This window comes from Anas platyrhynchos, chromosome 2 (genome assembly GCF_047663525.1).
Source record: "Anas platyrhynchos isolate ZD024472 breed Pekin duck chromosome 2, IASCAAS_PekinDuck_T2T, whole genome shotgun sequence".
Lineage (NCBI taxonomy): Eukaryota > Metazoa > Chordata > Aves > Anseriformes > Anatidae > Anas > Anas platyrhynchos.
In genome coordinates, this window is record NC_092588.1 from 79,617,764 (window position 1) to 79,640,803 (window position 23,040).

At 38.2% G+C, this 23,040-nt stretch overlaps 1 protein-coding gene across 1 annotated transcript; it reads left to right on the forward strand.

Annotated features, from left to right (window-relative positions):
* The first annotated feature begins 221 nt into the window (after nt 1-221).
* KDSR (3-ketodihydrosphingosine reductase) lies at nt 222-22,837 on the forward strand. The gene is made up of 10 exons (XM_027451681.3): nt 222-516; nt 6,026-6,115; nt 7,224-7,280; nt 11,131-11,196; nt 11,344-11,439; nt 12,567-12,758; nt 14,230-14,313; nt 17,058-17,141; nt 18,984-19,085; nt 19,425-22,837. Exons 1-10 carry the CDS (start codon nt 409-411, stop codon nt 19,542-19,544), a joined length of 999 nt encoding a protein of 332 aa, XP_027307482.2. The 5' UTR covers nt 222-408; the 3' UTR covers nt 19,545-22,837.
* Nucleotides 22,838-23,040: the final 203 nt, after the last annotated feature.

The window sequence follows — 23,040 nt, forward strand, 5'->3', positions numbered from 1 at the left end:
CGGCGGGAAGCCCACGTGACCCCGGAGGGGGCGTGGCCAGAGGCCCGTTTACGGAGGGGAGGGGGCGCCCTCCGCCCTTTGCCTCCCCGCCGTGACCCTGCCAACGGCCCGCGGCCAATCAGCGGGCTCCGCTCGGCGGCCGCTGACCAATCGCAGCGCGAGGGCTGGAGCCAGCCAATCAGCGGCGGCAGAGGGCTCTTTTCTCCCCCCCTCCCGTCCTCCATCCTCCAGCTCCGGCCCCGCGGCGCCGCGGCGCAGGCGGGCACCGGGCACCCGCCGCCCTCCCTGGGCCTCAGGGGCTGCGCTGCCTCCCCGGCCTCCTCCTCCTCCTCCTCCTCCTCCTCCTCCTCCTCCTCCTCCTCCTCCTCCTCCTCCTCCTCCTCCTCACCGCCGGCCCCAGCCCCAGCCATGCTGCTCCTGGCGGCCGCCTTCGTCGTGGGCTTCGTCCTGCTCCTCTACATGGTGTCGCCGCTCATCAGCCCCAAGCCCCTCAAGCTGCCCGGCGCCCACGTCGTGGTGAGTGAGGCGTCGTTAACCGCCGCCGCTGGCCGTTTCGACCGTTGGGACGCGGTTTTTAAATTTTTTATTATTTTTTCCAACTGAGCTCTTTCCCCTGGGTCGCGTTCAACATGATTAAAAAAAATAAATAAATATTCCCGTGAATAAAATATCCCTTCCGCCTTAGCGATTTCAGCTGGGTTTGGCGCAAGTGGGAGTCCTGAAAGCAGTGTTCCTGCGAGTCTTGTTAAAGTTAAAAGTCCAAATGGAGAGCTTATTGTGTTAAAATGCTGCTAAAGGTAAAGGCTGTCGGTATGTTTCGCCCTCGCGACGTGAATCTGCAGGTAATCAGCTTCATCGGCACTGCTGCTGGTGGAGCTGTTGTTTGACTTGGACTTGAGCTATTCTCTTAAAGTATCCTTCCAAACTAGCAAAATGTGGAGTGTCTGTTTCAGTCTTCATCACCAGTGGAGGACTGGTTAGTGTCAGGTCAGAGGTTGGACTAGGTGATCTTGGAGGTCTCCACCAACCTAGATGATCCTGTGATACCCAGACTTATAGATGCTTTTAATAACCCTGGACACTTGCACGTTTTAGATTTCAAGTTTTCTAGCTAACTCTATAAAGAAAAATCTTGTATGATGGTACTGTAAATCAGAAACTTTGTTCAGGGAAGCTTCCCACATTGTCTGTGTGTGTAAAGGGAATTCCCACATCATCCGATGGGAGTGAGTTTTCTGCTCCTGAAGTTATTAAAGCATGAAAATATTTACGACCATCACACTCTTTAAAGACTTCTTTGATGGCTTCTGACAGAGAAATGTCAAAATCTGTTTGCACTCTGCGTATATAATTTCTTGTAAACATATGACTTAATTCAGATAACACCAAAGCTTAATGATTGGTGATCTCTGTCAGGCTTCAGTTAAACCCAGTCTTCAAGCTTACTACTTGGGAAAATACTGCACTGTTTCAACACACCTTTAGTTCAGTTGGCTAAATAATGTAGTGAGGTTCAGGCAGGTTTGATTTTACATATTTAACAAAAGGAAGGATGTAAGTTGTTTATTTAGCTGGATAAGTCCTCCTAGCGGGGCAAATGATTTCCACTTGGCAGTAAATACAGCTTTTCAAGATATACTCAATAAACTCCTTTCTCTGAAGCATAAAAAGGAAGGCCTATCTATAGCCTCTTCTTTCTGGGAGCTTGTTGAAACTGTTATGAAAACCTGTTGTATTTCTTAACAAAGGTAATCATATGACTTCAGACGCTGTTCCGGACAGCATTTCATACCAATTACTTGTTGGATTTTCAATTTAAATCAGCGTTTTTTCTCTCTCTACTTAGTTGTTCATAAAACTTATTTCTTTCTGCTCCGAACTGTTATGGTTAATATCGTTAGATGTTTGAGTAGTGGCTAAGTAACTAAATGGGCAGAGATTTGAAGCAGAAGACATATGACTCTTCTTCCTCTGTCCTCTAGCAGCGTCACTTGCATGATGGAAATGCTCCCTGTGTCACCCAAGGCGCGCTTTCTGGAGGGATTACGATTATAGGAGTCTCTTTTACTTAGAAAAGACTAGGACTGCTGGTCACAGTGAAAGTCCACAGAGCTCCAGATTAGTGATGGTGTAATCTTGTGGGGTGTTTTCCTGTTCTCTGTGTATTTTGGTGACCCCAGAGTGCACCATTAAATAAAAACGACTTCTCTGCTCTCACATTAGCTCAAGCATCAGGCATAGCTTAGTCAGTAAAAAGAAATGCTGTTTATACATTTAATACTTGCTTTGTTTCCACTGTGACTAGGAAGGTATTCTAGAATCAAGGGTCTAAAAGTTATTTCTCTGCTGTAGAGCTGCCACTTTTCATGCTGAATTTCTCCTCTCTTCAAAGTCTAGAAGAGCATTTTATACCTTGTTTGTTTGTTTTTGCCTTTGGCTTCAACTTTCTCCTTGGGTCTCAAGCTACAGACTAGCAAACATCACCTGTTCTGTGAGGGTAAGCTATTGTTTTGGTAGCTGGCTATAACAGTAGACAGGAAAATGAGCATATGATAGGGCAGTTGTCACTGTGCTGCGTACCTCATGCTCACGTGCATCACATTTAACTGCCCTTTGCCAGGGATGTTACATCCCTGCCCTGCACACGTGCTCTCTTCCACCTGCCAAAGCCACAGGTATGAGTCTAGAAATAACACTTCTGTGCAGGGCCCACCAGATAACTGTGGTGGACTTTGGCTGTCCTTAAAGCTGACCCATCTTGGTGTCTCAGCGTTGCGGCCCATGTGTGGGGAGTGATGTGACCTGTGGTTTGGAGGCATCGGAGTGGTTCAGCCAGAGGTCCTTTTGAGGCTGGTCAGGAGCAGCAGCCACCCAGAGCTGGTTATAGGCATATTCTGTGGAAAGCAGTGGAAATGCCTCCTGCTAGCATGCTATCTCAAAGCATGAAGCCAGCTTGCAGCCAGTGCTGTTAAGTGAGAGTTAATCAGTCCTGTTGGAAATACCATATCAATAAGGTTGTGACTTTGATATTTTCTGATGTTAATGTTCTGTTAATTTGGGACTGGACTTTCTCATCAATTGAGGCAAGTTTCCTGCATCTCTAATCTGAAAGTCACACACAGCAGTTCTCTTTACTTTACCCCAACTTGTCTGTTTTTCAAAGGGAAATAAACCCTGACATCCTTAGAAGCTGAACTCTGTAACCAAGGATCATAGCTCGAGATGTTGGAGCCAGAGCCTTTTTTTGAATGCCTAAATTGGTACTAGTTCTTCTCAAACAGAGAAACAGCTTAATAACATTGTTTGAGGACTTCTAGTACTGTGCTCTGAACATCTGAATTAATACTGGTATTTAATTGTCCCGTCTTGCCAAGAAATTAGTCTGTGTTTGGTGTCACCATCGCAAGATTTTTTGATTTTTGCTAGCCCCTCTAAGGCTGGCTTACAGGGGAATTTAAGGATTGGCTCGGTGGTACTTCAGACACCCAGAACTACTGAAATGCAATATCAATAGAGCAATAAAAAGAATTACTGGGTGTAAGGGTGGTTGTAATAATGTTTTATTTAATGGCGTGGATGCATTCCTTCAGAGCGTCTGTGTTAGAAACCTAACCTAGCAGATTTCACAGATTTGCTTAGGCTAATTTGATTTGTGGCACAAAGCTTTCAGCAGTGTCAGGGTTTGTATGTTGTTGTGATTTCTTCTACTGTTGTTTGCATTCATGGTAAATGTTGCTGAAAGATGTGTGTGTTAGTAACAGCCTCCCACGTATTAGTAACAGCCTTCCTCCCAAACACTCCAGTTCCCAGCTAATTGATTCTGCCTCCTGTCGCTGACCTAGCTGACACGAGCCCTGTCCTGTGCTCTCGGGTGTGACTGCAAATAAAAACTTCCTTTTCCCGTTTCTTGGATGACTTCAGACCCCGTCTTTCTGAAGGGAATGTTAGCGTCCTCTGACAAGCCAGAGGCTCAGTGCCAATAGCTTTACCTTCAAAGAATTCCTCAAGCACTGGTGTAGTTGACCTGTTCATGATACTCAGCAAGTTGTGCAGGTAGCAATCATCAGTCTCTCGGTGCAGTGCCAAAAATTGGAATTGGAGCAGTCTTCCACGTACATTCATTAGTTTCTGTGCTGGTGTACCTGCTGCTGTTGAAAGCCTGTCAAAGCAGCCCAGGAGTCCTGTGGAACTGAGCTTTGCCTGATCATAGCAAGCGGAGTCTTTTAATCCTAGAGATGTACTGAAATTTTGCAATATACTATAAGAATAAACTAGAATTCTTAACCTCTTTCCATCAGGAAGCATTAAATGAATTCTGGGGTTCTTGTGAAGTCCCAAATAATTAACTAATGCTCTTGCTCTAGTCTTAATTTACTCAGAAAGCAGCCATCCTTGGCTCAGAATACTACAGGCCAGGTTTAGCATCTGCAGAACAGGACATGCATCATGGAGTCATTCTCAAAGGTTAGTGTAGTGAAGCTAATCTTGCCCAGAGTCAATTAGAAGCTAATTTGAAGTAACTTTCTCTAATAATAGAGGAAGTGTAAGGAGTTTAAGCTAACATTAGTCTCTGTGAAAGTTACACCCATTTCTGACTGCAGACAAACCAGAAAAAAAAACTGTGGCTATGTTGTAAATCTTTGTTTGCTGGGATTACACAATTGCCATTAGTGTGCTAAGCTCTTTTCTGAAGGTTAGTGATAAAAACACTCATAGGAAAGAAGAATTTGGTGACTCATGAGAGTGCACTTCTGACTCTTCTGACTTTACTGCCTCCAGGAAAGGAAAGAATTTTCAGGATAATACGTCTATGAAAACAGAACTCTGAGGCACCTGCCGATGAGGATGTGTAGTTAGAGACTGGAGGTCTTTGCTCTTCCACTAATTAGCACAGCACAGTCATTTTCTCAGACTTTAAACAGGAGGTGATACCTGACTTTCTCTGAAGCTTTGCTGAAGAGCAAAAACGACAACTTCAGAGGAATCTCACTTCAACAAAGTTTTCCAATATTTTCTCAGTAATATGCTCTTAGGAGAAAATTCAAGAAATTTAGTCATGTAAGGAAAACACAGGTGTGGCCTTCTTTAAGGACTGGAGGTGTACACTGCCTGAGAGCGGGCTTAAATGAACAAATCACCTAAAAGGCACTGTCAGACTTCTCTGTTTTAGTCAAAAAGAGAGGTCAAGGTTGTCATCTGCATCTTGTTCTACATGAAGTTCCTACGCGGGTTTATGGAGAGCAGTGTGAGAGGTGTTAATGTGACATTCACCTGTGTATGAGTGCTGTTTGGCAGTGTGCGCCCTCCAACAGGTGACGGGACAAATGCATCGCCTTGAATTTGTCTATTCACAAACTGCTGATTTCCTGCTTGGTGTAAGACTAGTGAGAGTTATGATATTGAGGAGGAAGAAAAGGTTATGGAGGCTTAGGACTGGGATCGCCACAAAACAGGAGATGTCTGAGGGACTGAGAGACATACTCTACACATGGGCCAGCTGTCAAACTAAAGATTTATTTTTTTTTAATAAAAAGAAAAGTAATTTCTTTAATCCTGTTCATGTTTACATGGTACTTCCAGTTTATAACTGTCCATTTTACAGATCATTCTGTCGTATCTATGTATGGAGGGACAGTAAGCAGTTGCATTCTTATAGCTAACATTAATAGTGATTTCCAAAAGTCTAACTAATTCCATCTTTTAGGAATAACGTACAAAATCTTGTCAAAAGCAAGTGAGAGAACACACATGGGAGTGGGTCTAAGTCAGCCTGACATAAGAGCAAAAAATATCACTTGGGTAAAGCTGTTTTTAGGGGAGGAAGAGAGAGAGGCCTGTCAATATATCAAGATTTTATTTTTCCATTCATGCAAAAGAAGTAAACTAATATATCTCATTTATTCACACTTCATTGGGTAGTACTTTAATTTCAGTCTAGTTTTAGAATTTTGATGTGACTTTTTTCTTGTATAAGAGTAGGGGTGAGAATAATGGACTAACAGTGACTTTTACAAATAATTTTTAGGTGACCGGAGGCTCCAGTGGAATTGGAAAATGTATTGCTATTGAATGTTATAAGCAAGGTGCTTTCATAACACTGATTGCAAGAGATGAGGTAAGTGTATGTGTTTTTACTGGCTAAGCTATGTTCATGAAATTTTTTTGATCGAGGAATGATATTTTGGAATAATAATTACTCGTATATCTTTCACTGTATGCTTTAAGGCAATCCTCATCACTTAAGATTAATGTATCTGCAGAGGAGAGGTGGCTGCCTTTTTAGGAAGCATAGCCCAACGTGGAACCTGTGATAAGCCTGCCTTAAAACTCTTCCATTGCTATCACTTCTGTTAATGTTGTCACCTATTCCACTGTTTAGATCTGTGAGAGGACCAAAGCAGGAAAAGCCCTACATTCTTTAAAACTGTAGCATTTCCCTACAGTAAGTGACAAGAGGGGAATTAAAGTCAGTACTTAAAATTCCAGAACAGTTTGGTTTCTGATCATCATTCCATCATACTAGTGAAAAGCTGTTCATCAAGATAGCTTTGGAGGAAGAAGGGTTACTTTGTGCTTTTTTTCTCTTTTTTTTTCGTTTCTTAAGAAAGATACTGAAAATTTAGTTGGAATGACAGATTTCACATGGGCTATTTCATTCAAAGAGAAAGCTAATTCTTCAAGAAAATAAAAACATCTAAATTGTGTTGTTTTCTTTTCTGATTCTCAGTTCCTCTGTGTCCTTTTTTTTTTTTTTTGCATAACCTTGAATGCAGCCAAAATTAGCACAATTTTTCTTGATAGGACCATGGCAATTTGCATTTGCTGGATTTCCATTGAACTTTCATGGTAATTCCATTATAGTTTCCAGAATAGTTATGTAATATCATATAAAAATAAGTCTTTTCTTTTGTATCTTGGTTCTCCCTACTGTTTTAAGCACTTTTTGCAGTTACATGAAGAACCACTAAATCTGTTACAGAAGCTGTTGCTGATTTTAGTAGGTGAAGTGAAAAATACCTGAGTTCCAGTAGGTTCCTGGACTTGATGTTTTGATCATATATTCATAAATCTGTAAGATGACAATAGGAGAGTGCTATTGCTAGTTGAGGATAGTTGTTTGTTTTTTTTTGATTTTAGAGAATATTTCTAAGCCTTCTTGAAATACTGAAGGCTAATGTGTTCTCATACCTGCAGTGCTTTAGCTGTTCTTATATCCGTTTCAGAACAAGCTGTTGCAGACAAAGAAGGAAATAGAAAAGTACTCCGTTAATGACAAGCAGGTAAGGTCACTGCTACCTACAGGTGTTGTTTGCTTCAAGGTAGTCACTACAGAGTAGTCTCTAGTCCTGTTCTTAAAACCATTTGACAAGAATAGGTGAAGCTTTCCTTGAATTCAAAAAATGCCAATCTACCTACATGCAATGTACCAAACTCCACTAGATTTGATGTTGCCTAGTACCTTAACTGCTTTTTCTCAGAGGAAAAGGTTGATGCCTTCAGCTGTAGGTGTGGTATGCTTTTTTTGGATAGCTGCAATTTACTGTCACTTGATAAGCGTTTGTATTGTTCAAGATCAAGTGGAAAAACCCACTCTTTTCAAATCTCTCGTCCTTTGCAATATATAAATACGGCAATTGTCTTGGCATACTTGTTTTCAAGTTTAGTTCACAATGTTCTGCTGTTTGTTCTGTTTCCTGGTAAAGCTCTGTAACAGGTGTGCAAACTTGTGAAGTTCTTGGACTTATAAAAACAGCGAAGGTGAATTAATAGTGTGCACATGCTTAAAGGCACTGTTCTAGAACCTGCTAAGGTACTAGCTTTTAAAATAGGTCAGTTTGCTATGTTCAAAATACACAACCTCAAGGGTGATACGCTGATTTTGTTTACTGTTCCTAATAATCAAGGGTAGAGGGGAAATGGTATTGACCATCACGTCTTTCTTTCTCGTGTTCTAGAACTTGTTGGCTTGCATTTGTAGTCACAAAACTAACAATTTAATAGCTTGTAATAAGGGATTTGGTGTCTATTGGCTGTAATACGTTGCTTCTTTAGTCTGGTGAATTAATAAGTTGAATATTCTCTTGAAAAGAAGCAATGGAGAAAGATGAATATTTGGAGCCAATGTTTGGACTTCTGAGACTAAATTTTCTCAATACTTTAATTTGTAAGATTGCCTTCACTTATTTTTGTCAAATGGCTCAACATGATCACTTTTTTTTCTGTGCATGCTGCCTTACTCAGATCAACTTTATTTTGAAAACTTAAGCCATTTGAGGTGAGGAGGACCTATATTTTGTGTGTTTTAAAACAAACAAATCCTGGTAACCGTTCTCCTTTAGCTGCTCTCGTAGTTTCCCAAGCTTGGCAAAGAAAAAAGTTAATCCCTTGTCAAACACTGTCAGGATGTTCTCGTTAAAAATCTGTCCAAGCTTGACAGCTGTGGACTCTGTGTTTTTACAAAATAGTACTTGGTACATGCCCATAAGAGTTTCAGTTAAAATTTCAGGAAGCATCTTCAAGACTGAGCAAGTTTAAGTGTGGGCTTAACAAGACCGCTTTTGCAGTAGCAGCTTTAGACTTGTCTGTGCTTAATCTGGCTACGGTGGGAGTGACAGTGGTAGCTTGGCCCTCCTGTGAACCTATTGTTGGGTTGCAGACAATGTGACAGGGAAGCCTGCCTGTTCTAAATGCAAAGAACACAATTAGAAAAAGCAGGGAGTCTGGTGCAGAGCTCATACTGGAACAGCAGGTAAGAAAATGACAAGCAGGGGCAGCTGAACTGACAGAAGCTGAACTGACAAGCTGTACAAGGCGATTGCAGAAAGTACAGAGAAAAGGTGTTGTCTCGCATGGATTACATACACAGACTGTTATATTTGCTAGATGCCAAGCTAAGAGGGAAAGATCACTATTTACATGATTATATGCAGTATACATTCAGCTTGTGCATATATACATGAAACCAGGTTGCATTGACAACCAGGGTTCTGGTGTCTACATTTTAGTGTTTGACTTGTCAAACAGCCTTTGAAAGGCATTTGTATGTCACTTAGAATGCTGACAATGCACTCTGTATCAGTAAAGGTGTGCAATGGGACAAAACCCTTTTTTTTTTTTTTAATTTAAAAAAATCCCTTTCCTAATATGGAGTATTCCTAGTTACTTCGCTGGGAGATGAATTGAGCTTTTATTGAGAAATGAATGCTTTATGAATGATCAGACAGAAAGCACTATTTAGAACAAAAGGCGAGCGACTGGAATGAGGAGGATATTAGGCTTTCTGGCAGCATAATCTGTTTCCTAGGAGTGGATCCACAGTGCATGCGCTGGAGCAAAGGTAATCAGCATAGAGTAGCAGAAGAAAGAAAATGTGATAATAGAAACTAAGAGATGAATTGTATAATGTGGTGGTAGCAGCCAATAAAAAATTTGGTAGTTCCCAAGCATATTGTTCACAGTATGAATAACTGTTCTATGCAATTTTTGTATAGAATTGTGACTTTAACCTCCTTACTGATCTTGCAAAGACACACAGATGGTATATGGATAGTAAGCCAATGGTGTCTCAGCTCAACTATTTTGTTCTCAAACTTATGTAAAAGACAAATATTTCCAAAATGTAAAAAATGCCTCAAGGGGAGATGCACGCAGACCCATCAATAACTTGCACCACAAGTTTACTCAGATGTCCAACTACACACAACGCTGGGAGGCAGGAATAGCCAACCTGCTGCACAGGAATGGCAAGCAGATTCTGTTTATGCAGCTACGAAGTGTTGCAGTCTGACCAGAGGCAAAACTGACAAATGACTAACTTCCAAAGCAGTTAGTTACACTGTGGTAAGCTCTTCTTTTTTTTTTTTTTTTTTTTTGTCCGCATTTCATGACAAGCAACTATGATGACACTTGTTGGAAACTAGTGATAGCTTTATTTCAACCCCAGTGGAGTTTAAATTAATTGACTGAAGTAAGAGAAGGTGTAGAAATCAGAACAAGAATACAGGAGTCCCTACTTTTATTCTGGCATGATTGCTTCTCCTTTGAAGATGATGAATTGCCCCAAAGCTCTGATGGTTTTCTGTTGTGTGTGTGCTTCTTTCTTTTGCTTTGTTTTTAGCAGAGGAGGTAGCTTGTTTGTATATCCCTTGCCAAGCTGGAGTTTGCAGTAATCTTTCAGTCTGTAAGTGATACCCCAAAGGCAGTGCTTCCTGTGGCCGGAAGTTGATCTGAAGGTGCTTCAAAACCGAGATTCTGAGATCATGTTGCTAGCAGTAATCAGTACTTTCCAAGAAAATATAAGTACTTAAAATAAGTACTTTCCAAGAAAACCAATGCCAACTTCCAGCTGCAACAACATAGATAGCACTCTTTTTTTTCCTCCTGCTGGGCCAATGTTTGTTTTCATTTACCTGTATCTTTCAAACTAAAATCCATGATCTCTTGTTCCAAGGCAAGGAGTAAACATATACAGTTATTTCACTGTTTTAATATGTATATGGCATTTCTATTAATCAGTTTTCTTAGATTTTTTCAAAATTTTGTCCCTGATACATTCCAATTAAATTATATGCAGCTAAATTTAATAATAATAATAAAAGCACATTGCAAATGCTCACATTAGCAGCTTTTTTCATACATTTTGATTTTTATTGCAGTGCTGATGTTGGAGTTTCAGAGCAAGACATGGCAACCATTCCCTTCTATGATGTGGAAAAAACGTTTCAGCTTTTTTCTTAAAGATGAACTTAAGCCACACTGATAGTTTTTACTTGTGTTTCACACTTAAATATGGAACTGTGGAATTCTGACTGTCTTAGCTAGAACAATTTTACTAAACTATATGTAATTAACTTGAGTCATGGAGTGTCTTAGAATGATAAATTAGAAATAGCTACTCATGTACAAAGTATCTCTTTGAGGATCCTGAAGTGTTTATTCTTAATATACGTGCATTAGGGGCAGGGATTACTTTTTGTGGTGTGGGAGAAGTACAAACTCTCCTGTTTAAAAAAAAAAAAAAAAAAATTATTCTAGAAAAGGTGTATCACTGAGTTGTTTCATTTTAAAAGACTTGGAGCCAACTATTACTGGACTTAAATTACAAAATTTTCTTTCACTTTCCCTTTTTAGGTTGTACTATGTATTTCCGTTGATGTATCTAAAGATTATGAACAGGTGGAGAATGTTCTAAAACAGGTGAGAAAGTAACTGATTCACTTGCATTTATTAATAAACTTATCTATGTGTGATGTGTTTCTAATGGAAGTAATTTCTTATAGTGATACTGTGCTAGAGGAATATTTTTTCATGCTAAAGAACATCTTGACATCTATCCTCTTCCAGGCTCAGGAGAAGCTGGGGCCAGTAGACCTGCTTGTAAACTGTGCAGGAACATCAGTTACGGGAAAATTTGAGGCCATTGAAGTGAATTCTTTTGAAGTGAGTGAGCGTTCATTTTTATTTCATCGTATGAATGAGTTGGTATTCAGCCATTCTAAGAAATAAATTGCATTGCTGTGTCTTTGCAGACTGTATGAGTAGTGATACGCTTGATTAGTGGTAGCTTTCAGAATTAGAATGTATCTTTAGATTTGCAAGGATTGCAACTTATTCCCTAATTGTTGATCCATTGATAGGTCAGGACAGCGAGTTCTCCATCTAGGATAGGGAAAGCCTGACATGCATTTTTATAGTTTAATGCACTGTGAAAGAATTTCGCATGGTCTCTCTTTCCTGATGAAGGTGTTTATTTCATATTTTTAACCTGCTTAATAAAAATCAGTCTTGTCAATGTTCAGCTCTGAGATGCACAGACTGTTTGCAGCTTGAGAAGCTGCTGCTTTAATGAAAAGACCTTCAAAAAGCCAACCAACCAAAAACAAAACAAAAAAAACACCCCTACATTTTGGTTACTTTAATGATTCCCACCTTCCCATTCTACAAGTCATCACTGAAACATCCAAAAATGCTAAATAGGCATTTTTTGTTGTAGATGTAAATCATCCATCCGTGCTATTGTTTATATAGGCTGCCACTTGTATTATAGGCCTTCTGGAGAGTAAAAATAAAGGCTTCCTCTTATCCTGCCAAAGATGGAAACTTCTGAAATGCATGAATACATAGAATTTTTCCTGTTTTAGGAAGGTCTTTAAACTTTAATTTCAGTATGCTTTCATACATCATTCATAAAAGTATAGTTACCTTGACACTGTTCCAGTTGTTTTTTTTTTGTCACATACTCTTTTTTTTTTTTTTTTCTGTGAAGGCCATTATGGCTTACAATATTAGTATCTTGAAGCATTAGTATCACAGTATTCAGTATCCTGAATGCCATTAAGATGTATGTACAGTGGATTTGTTTCTTCTTGAGGTGAGGTTCTTAGCTATAGAACAATTTATGAGACTGTGGAATAGAAAACTGTTCTTTCTTTCGCCAGCTGTTAGAAAATACAAATCATGTGAACTCTGTTAAAGCAAACTGAAATAGGGTTTTTGAGAAATAATAGTAAACAGCTGAATAAGTCTAAATCTGTGACTCAAATACTATCTTAATATCATTTCTACAGAGATTAATGGCAGTCAATTATCTGGGTAGTGTTTACCCAAGTCGTGCAGTGATCTCTACCATGAAGGAGCGACGGATGGGAAGGATTGTGTTTGTATCATCTCAGGCTGGGCAATTAGGCCTCTTTGGTTATACAGCTTATTCTCCAACAAAGTTTGCTCTTCGAGGATTGGCTGAAGCCCTGCAAATGGAGGTGTGTGTGCGATGATTTAAGTATTTTTGTTTATTATTGCCAAGTTGGTATTTTAAGTATTGCCAAGTTGGTTGTGAGGCCACAGTAAATGGTATGTGAGCTATATGAGAGAGTAAAACTTGCAAGCTTTAATATGTTGATTGCCCACAAAAGTCTTGTGTTGACAGTGGTTTACTCTTCTCAACTTTGGTTTAGATGAGCTTTTAGTATTGTAATGATCTAAATTTAAGTCAAGCCTAAAAAGCAAACATCCATTTCACAATTTAATGGAAGGAGACTTAAAAGTGTATTATTGTAGAAAGACAGGTAAATTTGATTTGCAAGTGACATTCCTTACTTTCCTGTTAGGTGTGTAAATACATGGTTGTTAATGTTTGTAAGTTAAGTGTCTGTGTTTGGTTCTAGACCCTTGTATTGTTGCTGTTTTTACCCTGTTCTGGTCAGTGTAGTTGGATGCCTTGCTCAGGACAAGAGTGTGGGGTAAAACTGCATCTGACCACTTCTGGCCTGCAGAATGGTGTGACTGCGGGGCTTTTCTTCAAGCTGGTGGCAGACATTTTTGTGAGGACTGGCTTCCTCAAACCTAAAAATAGGGTGTTATGGACCTGTGACATGGTATTTCAGTAAGTGTTTTCATATGGAGGGTTTTGTAACTTAAATAAAACTGCTTAGGGCTATACAACACTTTGCTTTATCTTAGCCCTCTGAATACATTCATTCACAACTTCTTTATTTGCATTGGAGTACAGACATGTATTGTAGCTATTTCTATTATAGTAGTGTAGTAAGTGATGTGCTGCTGTGGTAAATGATACAAATACAGCGAGGATCGCATTTAGGTATGCAAGACTTAAGTGTTTCTCACATTTTCTATTTATTTTTGTCTCCTTAGATTTTGGCCCTATGCATGTTTAAACCATGGGTTGAAAAGCCTTGTGACTTGAGTCACATACCTAGAAGAGATAAAGATACTAAACTTGAGTTTTGTTTTTTTTTTTTCTCGCATTTGTTCATTTGTTCATTTGTGAAAATATGACATAATAACAAAAAAGCATTCTAATAAGCCTCGGTTAAACTTTTTTTGGCCTTGTATTTTTGAATGTGGGGTACTGGTGTTTGGCAGTGTTTTGGTTGTCTTTAAAATAGAAATCAATAGAATAGTAGAGCTAAATTCCTTTTGTATTCCATCTAGGAATCTTGAAAAGTGCTTTATGTTCATCAAATGCAGAGTTTTTAAAGCTTTTTACTAAACAAAGCAACACAACCATCTCCTTAAAGTCTTTGTTTTGCTTCCTCATTTGACAAAGCTCCAAATCTTGCAAATGCTGGATATGAGGGTGATTTAACACTACATGCCTTTTAAACTTGTGTTTGCTGTATTTTTCCATACAAGATAAATGAATGAAGTTCTGAGAGGCATGTGAAAAGCTGTCAATATTAAGGTAACACTTAACTTTTTTGTAAAATACAGGTCAAACCCTATAATATCTACGTAACAGTGGCCTATCCTCCAGATACTGACACACCTGGCTTTGCAGAAGAAAGTAAAACAAAGGTAAACTGTTCTTCAGTAATACTGTAATGTTTTTAAAGGTTCATCTTGTATTAGGCAAAGGGTTTTCAGACTTCATTCATTTCTGTCCTGCCATTGAAAATAGAGTGTATTAGGATTTTAAGAAGTACATAAACATTTTAATTTTATCAACTCTGCTATTGAGAGTTAAATAGCTTGTAGGGTAATTTTGTGTATTGTTCTGGTTTTAAAGGAATGGGAAAATGTTGAAAAGTCTTCCTATACACAGCCTAAATATTGCTGTGGAACAGTAAATTGTAAAACCAATATAACTTGTTTTGATATAAAAGCTTAATGAGCCAGAAATAATATACCTATTTTGCATATTTTGATGTTATGCTGTTCTGATAGTTCTGGCAGATGAAAATAAATCTCAGTTTCTTCAATGAAGTCTGCAAGTCAGCTACTGTGTGAATATATGTAATGACACAATTTAATCCTAGGTAACAGCCACTATTAAAGTATGAAGGAAACTCTGGCATTGTGTTTGTAGTGCAAATGATACCGCCTTTACAGAAGGGTGTGTCAGTGGTAGGCCTTTTTCATTTGGCTTAGCTTAAAGTTAAGTTTTGACCTTCAAAAATGTAGTTGCCTCTCATCGTTTGATGCTTCCCTACACATGAAATATAACTTCAAATTAAAAAAAAAAAGGTGCAGGTGGGGCTACATTCAGGCTCCTTGTTCAGATTGAAGTATCTGCTAACCAGAGAAAATGTCTATTTTCTATCTGCATGCTGTGAACTAGAAACGTGGTGTTTAAGTAGATCAGCCATTTTCAAGATGCTCCATCTAATGTCATGTGTAATAAGAAATTGGGGTTGAATTTCATTTTGTCTTTCACCCTTTATATAAGAATCAGCAGGGATTGTGTAACACAATTCTTCATAATTTCTTGATATAGATATTCTGTATTAAACATACTCCCACGCATCCGCATAAAGTGCCAGAATTAGACATCTGCAGATACTTGTGTAGCTTGCACATTCTTTGGGATTTTTTTCTACATAATAGCCTATTTCAGGGAAATATATTCACCAGCAAAATGTACTGTGAATCTCAGATTTCTCTTTAAAAGAGATCCAGTGAGATTTCGCTCGTTTGTCAAAAAGGCATTGTCTTTAAATGCAGATTTATGCTGTTTTAGCACACGTGGAGTCATCAGGTTATTTGTGCCTACACTGATGATGCACCTTAAATATCTGCAATACTCAGTTGCTTTAACTGTTCAGATGTTCATTTGTTAGTGTTGCATTTATTTAGTGCTACTTAGTTTAGAACATCTGTCTCTGGTTTGCATCTCTTTGGGGCTAGGCTATTTTTTTTTTCTGTAATCATTACTAATAGTTAGCTTAAGCGAAAAGTCAGTTGTGAGGATATGTTTTTCTTGTGTTTAAGCTCTTTCTGCTTGAGAAAACTGTTTGACGCAAGGCAACTGTGCTTTGACTGATTAGCCAGGTGGAGTATTTAATGCTTGAGATCTGCCTGCCTTTTTCTCAACATGTCATTGACTTTAGTCTGGTACTCCCAATTTAGCTGATGATTTTTTCCAAATTTGTCATACTGTAGCTTAGTTTCAACACCCCTCTATCTCCTTTGGATTTGGTTGATATTGACCTGTGAGCTACAAAGGACATAGGGGTTATGAGCTGGAGATTTGGTGACAGAAACCACATCGCTGCAGGAAAGCATGTAAAAGGTGTTTGGATGTGATTTCCTCTGACAGAGACCAATTTATTTATTTATTTTACTTAATATGTGTATTTTAAGAAAATTAACTGGTGAGCCTAGTCAGAGCATCATGATTCATAATTCTGCACATACTTGGAAATAGGCCTATTTCTGTGGAATTTAATTTCTGTAGCTTTTCAGATTGAACAATTACAGATTTCTCTCATTGTCAGCTCTTCCCTAGAAGTGTATGTTGTTGTTTTTTTTAAGGATTAATCTCAATGGTTTATGAATATTAAGCAAGTTCCAGTATTGACTAGATTTGAATGCTTCAATTAAACTTTATATTTAACTGAATTTTCCTTTATAACAAGTTTATGTGTAACTAAGTACTTCTCTCTTTGTAACTTAGTGCAATTTGTTCCTTATCAACAGAGCCATCTAAATATTTTTTGCATTTAAATAGTGTGCTATGCATTTAGCCCCATTGTTCTTTTGTTAAAAGTACCTGAATGACAAATACGCTTCTAAATCCTTTTTAAACCTTTTTGCTGCTCGTTCTTGTAAAAGATCAGATTTAAAAAAAAAAAAAAAATGTGGTTGTTAAAATAATTGCCATAACTATTTTCTTCTAGTGTTTTAGAGCATTTATGCCGTTTTACCTCACAAAGAAGTGAAATACACTGATGGATTTTAGTAGATACTAGTGTAAGGGGTTTGAGAAACAAACAAAACATCTAAGTATAAATTTGTTTTGTAGGCTTGTAGGGAATGATTTGTAGGAAAGAACACTCTTTCTATCAGCATTCTAGTAGTATACTCTATCAGTATTAAACTAAGAATATTATAAATTGGCATTTTTCTTTGTAAAACTAAGCTATTATTTTTGAAAGTGTTTTTCCCTTAATTTTAAGTGCACATTTTAGGTAACAGTGTGATACCACTTGTTAACAATGACAGTGTCATCCATGATGAAAGCCCAAAACCAAAAGTTGACCATTGTGTTTTCTTTCCTGTGTGGTGTTAGTCAAACTTACCATGGTGTTTTTCTACTAAAGCCTTTAGAGACGAAGCTAATTTCTGAAACCTCATCTGTTTGCCAAGCAGAACAAGTCGCCAGAGTTATAGTCAAAGATGCCATAGTAAGTAAATTATCCTTTTAAAGTATGACCTTCATAGGAGAGACTTGGATGGCATGTAATGGGAGTAGAAGATGAAGAAAATGGCTCAGCTAAATGAAAAAAAGTTTAGCTAAAATGGTACTCTTTGGTGGTTAGTTTGAACAGGAAGTTTTTCTCTATTCTTCTTTTGCCACCATGCCCACAAGTGATTTTAAACGATCTCTTTGAACTAAAAGGTACCCGAAGCTGTTCCTTAGACAGAACAAAGTGATGCATCCGTATGATGCAACGTCTCAAAGACAGATCACATTTTTCTTTAAAGTACTAACTTCTATTGACGTTTTGTGTATCAAATACCATTTGTCTAACCTCAAAAGCTTGTTTGACTATCTGATTTTTCTTGAACATGAGTTCATATCAAAATGATTTTGCAATAAATGGAGGCTCTCTAGACTATTTGGCTTTTAATGTCTTAAGTATCTGGTTTATGAGTGATTAAAATACATAAAAGGCTGCCATAGTTAAAAAGGATTATTGCATTTTTGAGGAATTTTTATAATAATTTGTGCTGTGGAATGCTTCCTTAATAAAATAAGAGGAAACGGGCACCAAGGATGTTCTGAGGTGCCTACAGCCAAATAAAAGTGGAAATAAACATGAAATTTCATGTCATTAAAGTACAGCTATTGAATCCTAAGATCTGTAATTATTTTACAGTTGTAAATACTGTAAATGTGATCTTCAACGTGTTTTGCATTTGCAGGTGTTTGTGAAGCTTTTACAATAGTTTCACAAATACAGCACATAAGTGCAAAATAACGTCTGGTTTTAGGGCGGTGAGTTTTAAAATCAAGTACCACCTCACATGGTGTTTTGTGTTGTTTCTTAAGGAAGACTAATCTCACCTCTATAAGCATCTGATACTTCTTTACCATGCTTTCCAGCACCTTCTATGATGTAGTAGTTCAGGTGGGGTATTTATGCACTCAAACCATCATCTGGGGGGGCTAAAAGCAAAATTAAAAAGTAGTTCTTTATTGTAGGAACTCAGTCCCCTCAGGTGTGTGTTGGGTAATAGCTCAGCCAAATTTTACACCATCTACCTTAATTCAGGAACACCACCTCCTTGTGCTTCTGTGTTCCATAGGTGTAGTCCTGCAGAGTTCCAAAAAGTCTGTTCTCCAGCACAATCTGCTAGAAAGAAAAGATAATGGGAGAAGGCTGGGAGCGAGAGCTATAGAGCTGCAATATTTGTGGTGAAAATAAATAAATGGTGCTTTATCTTGCTCTGTCTCCCCCTCTTTTGCCAACTGAATTGCTTAGTAGGCAATGTATTTTGCAGTTTTGAGTAGGCAAATCAAGATCATTGACATAAATGAAGGAGTACTACTTACATAACATCTGAAGTACACCTCTCCCAGCAACCTAATTGTAAGAAAAGGCAAGCAGGATTTTATTTTTCAGTTACAGTGGTGACTGACGATCCGACAGAGGTAGGGTGCAATTCTCTCTGAAATATTTACAAACAGAGCATCGTGTGTTTTCTCCATTAGTAAGCACGACTCAAGAAGAAATTTAGATCCTTTCCAGCTTATCAAGCAATACTTAGCCATTTATCACATCTGTAGCTTTATAAAAGGTAGGGTCCTTGCCCATTTTTACTGGAATGCGTCTTGGAATGCTGCTGTATAGTAAAATTTTTTTTTAATATTTTAACATAAATATTACTGCAGCCAACCAAAATATTAATTCATAGTGACATCACATTAATTATCATGAATAGCTGTAAAATTAAGACACGTCATGACTTGGCACAACTGGATAAATTACTTTGCCCTTAATTGCTGTTTTCCTTCCATCCAGCAAGGGAACTTTAACAGCTCAGTTGGTTCCGATGGTTACATGCTATCAATACTGACAAGTGGAATGTCACCAGTCACTTCTATTACTGAAGGTCTTCAGCAGGTAAGATTTGGGAAGAGTCCCATAGTCAAAACTTCTTAGTTTCAAATAGTATAAAATATGTAGAACGTTATGCAAATGTCAATTATTTTTTTTCCATCAAATGGTTCTCAACACTATGGAGACTTGAATTTAGGAAACTGGAGTAATTTTTTTGAGTTGGCAAGAAAGCTAAGATTCCTACCTGGTTCTTAGTCTCGAATTGTAACATAACTATGATGGTTTTCACGTGCCTTTTTTTTAAACTTGGTTATATTGCATGGAACTTTTATTTCATAAGTAAAAAATATGCTGCAGTCCGGGATTCTAAGTGAATTGAAAGATGTTTCTCTCTGTTTCCAGGTTGTTTGCATGGGCATTTTTCGCATCATTGGCCTCTTTTACCTAGGAAGTTTTGACAGCATAGTTCGTCGCTGCATGATGCAAAGGGAAAAATCTGAAAGCACAGATAAAACTGAATAACCTTAACTTTGAATTGAAAGAAGAATGTCAAGCAGTCCTGAACAGCTTACTGTTCAAGTGGGACTCGGCTTCTCTCTGGAAGGATTTAGGCTGAAAGTGCTTGGATATGTGACAGATGAGTCCCCTCAAAAGCAATGAAAGAAAACAGAAGTATAACTCCAGAAAATGCCAAACTATGCAAAAGTGTGAATGAGGATTAGCTTTTTTTGGTGATTTGAGTTGGAGAGACTTTGCGGAATTTGTACGTCATCTGTAGGGTAGAACCTGAGAATGGACTACATGCGGTGATTCTGGACAAATGCTTAAGTTTTCTTACGTTGGTGCTTATGGAAAAAATAAGTACCTGGCAGACTGGGCTGAAGTAGATTGAAGTCCCCTGAACAAGTTGGTACCTCTTGCTAATGTTTTTGGGACTGTTTTTTTAATTTAGAACGTTGCATTTTCCTTTGACGGCCAATCTACAGATCCTTCTGTCAATGACAGCTTTCCTTATTCCGTTCAACATGCAATTGTGGAAACCTTAAGACGGCAGATACACGTATGATCCAAGCTTTCTCGGTCTGGGAGTAATTAAAAAGTATGGTATAATACATGCATACTTTCTAAAGGGAGATGAAGAACCCATTCCCGCAGAGAAATGCTAGGAGATGTAACTGGGTCTGTAGCTCTTCTGGCCCTTGAAGTAGGTTGTCAACAACAACAACAAATGAAACCAGTATCAAGTGTGACTATGACTTTCAGCATTTTAAGCCATTGGAATAGAGTACAACTCTTACAATTACTTACTTTTTCTTATCTGCCAGTTCTTGCTTTGAAAAGGAAGGCAGCTTAATGCTGCTGTTATGCACATTATTTTTTTCAAAGCTGCAAATGATGAGCCAAACCAGTAGTTGATGGTAGAATCAGTTGTAATTAAAATACCAGGCTCTTAAAGGAGCAGGAATGTAGCTTTTGGGATGGGGGGGGTGGAGAGGGGAATCAGGATGGCATTCCACGATGAGTTTTATCACTAAACAGAAAAACTTCTAACATGACGAGCATTGTTTTAAAATACTCTCCCCTTCCCCTCTTGTAATTTGTTTGATTTACATAGTATGTGAATCAAGGCTGCTCCATAATTGCTTCAGAATACATAGGACCCAACGGTTGTTTCTAATAAATTTTGTTTAACACTGAAAAAGCTTGATGCATAACAATGATGTTTTAAGGGTGCACTATATACACCATTTATTTAATGGACCACTATAGCAAGTGCCTTGTGAGCTGCTTTTTTTCCCAAAAGCTGCATATTTTGTATTTGTTAGCACTGCTGTGTTTTAATGTCAATTTTTCCATTTTCAGTCAGTACTCTGAATCTAAAATTGCTGTTAAAACTCGGCGCTTTCACTTCCTTGAAAGTAGTTTTTAACAGCAAAGTAAGCAAAATTGATTGCTTTTAAGATACCTCTTCTTAAATAGGTATATAGAGTAATCAATTGAGCTGGGAAGAAAAATAGTAGGTGGTTAACCAGAAAAACGTTGAATTGTAACTTATTAAGGCTATTTATTCTCCCTCTGGATTCTGTTGATCATTTTTAAAAGTTTTTGTTCACGTAGGCTAAACTTGCTGTAATATCTGGTTTCCGATCACATCGGGGGAGTCACCCTGGCACTCTCGTCTGAAGTGGTTGGACCCTCGTTAGATTGCAGATGTTGAGGCATTGTAGAATTCTTCCCAAAGCCTGTGTTTTCAGTCCTGCCCCTTGATTTTGTTCAGATCTGTGAAGCTGTGCATGCCTATACTATGAAATTAATTTTGAGAATAGAGTATATTCCTGCATTTTTCAACAGCTGGGCTTTAGTGCAGAGAAATCTGATCTGCATATGTGTTTTCTGTGCTGTATAATGTGAATGACACATAATGGAGCATTTATCATACATCCATTGTCAACATTGTTATGTTTCTTAAAGCAACATAACAATATGATTTGGACCTGATTATCTACGTTAATTCTTATTTTGATGCAGATGGTCAAAGGAGTATTTGATTTCTTAAGAAGATATCAAAGTGGGGTGAATCAGTTACGCGATTGTTTGAAAGAAATGCTTATGCAAATGACTTTACATCACCACAGGCTTGAAGGTCAGGTCTTGAAACCAGTAAGACTTTGGATACTTGAATTTTTGGATCGTCAACTTGGGATGTTAGTGTTTGCATTTCAGAACCAATCCAGAAGGTCAGAGCGCGCACACTATGACGACGGCTGGGCCTCTTTAAAATATTTCAGGTTGGGCCTCTTAAACCACTAGTCACTTTTCAGGAAATCTTGACTGAAGACTCCTCCAAATAATGAATGGTGTAACTCAGTACAAGAGTTTGTAAAGGAGGAATAAGAAACTGGGTGAAAGTTAAGGCCCTGGTCTAGAAATGCTTCAGTTCACACCTGATTTTGCGTAGTGTAAGTAGTTGTATTGGCAGTAAAACTGTAGGTTGAACCCCTGCAGCAGTTTTGGAAATCTGAACCGGGCAGACTTTCAGAAGAAACAAAAAACGAATGATCTCTCCAAATGTTCTGGTTTCTGTTGTTGCACGTTAGGACAGTTCATTTCAACTGATAAACTTTTCAACCGTTTTATTGTCACGGTGTAGTAAATTGTCTACTGCAGCAATCTTTGGTGTAAAACTTCTTTATGTACGCTCTACTCATTCTTCTCTTCCGCACCATCATACTCATTTTAAGGTCCAATGTTAAGTGAAGGAGATGCCATGTAATCTTGTGGAATAATGTTTAACAGTCAAAAAAAGCTATCTTGCCAGTTTCAATGTTAAACAAGCCTCTGCATCGAAACATTTTAGCAGTGTATTAATCCATGAAGAACGTCAAATAGCCACTACTACCTTTTGTCAAACTGTCAGTAATTTAATCACTTGTGCCATATCAGTCGGTGTCTTGTCTCTTGTTTTCTTGGTCAGTCTTCAAGATTCCATTTAGACCTCAATAGTCACCTCCATTCCATGCAGTTTCTAATGACGGTCTGCTTTAAATACAGATTTATTGTAACTTCACGTATAGTTTACTTTACCGAGATGTTCATGTGCAATTTAAATAGATTTAATATTTTACTAAGACAAAAGATATAGGTAAATAAACTTTATTTGCTGTGAAAAACTCTAGGCACTTTTAAATGGTAAAAATATATAGTACTATTTGTAAAAAGAAACTTTGTGCTTACCGCTTCATCACTTTTGTGCCAGAACTGTAAACTAGTTTTCATATTTTATATTTCTCAAAATAAATGGAGGATCAACAATGCCTCTAACTCTGAAGTTCTTTGAAGGGATGAAGAGCAATGGTTAAATTCATTTGCAGGGATTGGTGTTTTTTTTAATCTGGGATTAGTTCAGCAGGATCCTCTTAATTTTCTAGGACGGCAGAGGGGGGCAATATGTTCCTCTGTTTTTGGCAGCCTAGGCAGAGGTGTACAGCAGATGGCAAAGGATGCAAAACTCCTTTGC

Coding starts and splice junctions, on each gene's coding strand:
- KDSR (XM_027451681.3), top strand. CDS start 409: ATGCTGCTCCTGGCGGCCGCCTTCGTCGTGGGCTTCGTCCTGCTCCTC. Junction 517..6,025: donor TGCCCGGCGCCCACGTCGTG/GTGAGTGAGGCG, acceptor AATAATTTTTAG/GTGACCGGAGGCTCCAGTGG. Junction 19,086..19,424: donor TTACTGAAGGTCTTCAGCAG/GTAAGATTTGGG, acceptor CTCTGTTTCCAG/GTTGTTTGCATGGGCATTTT.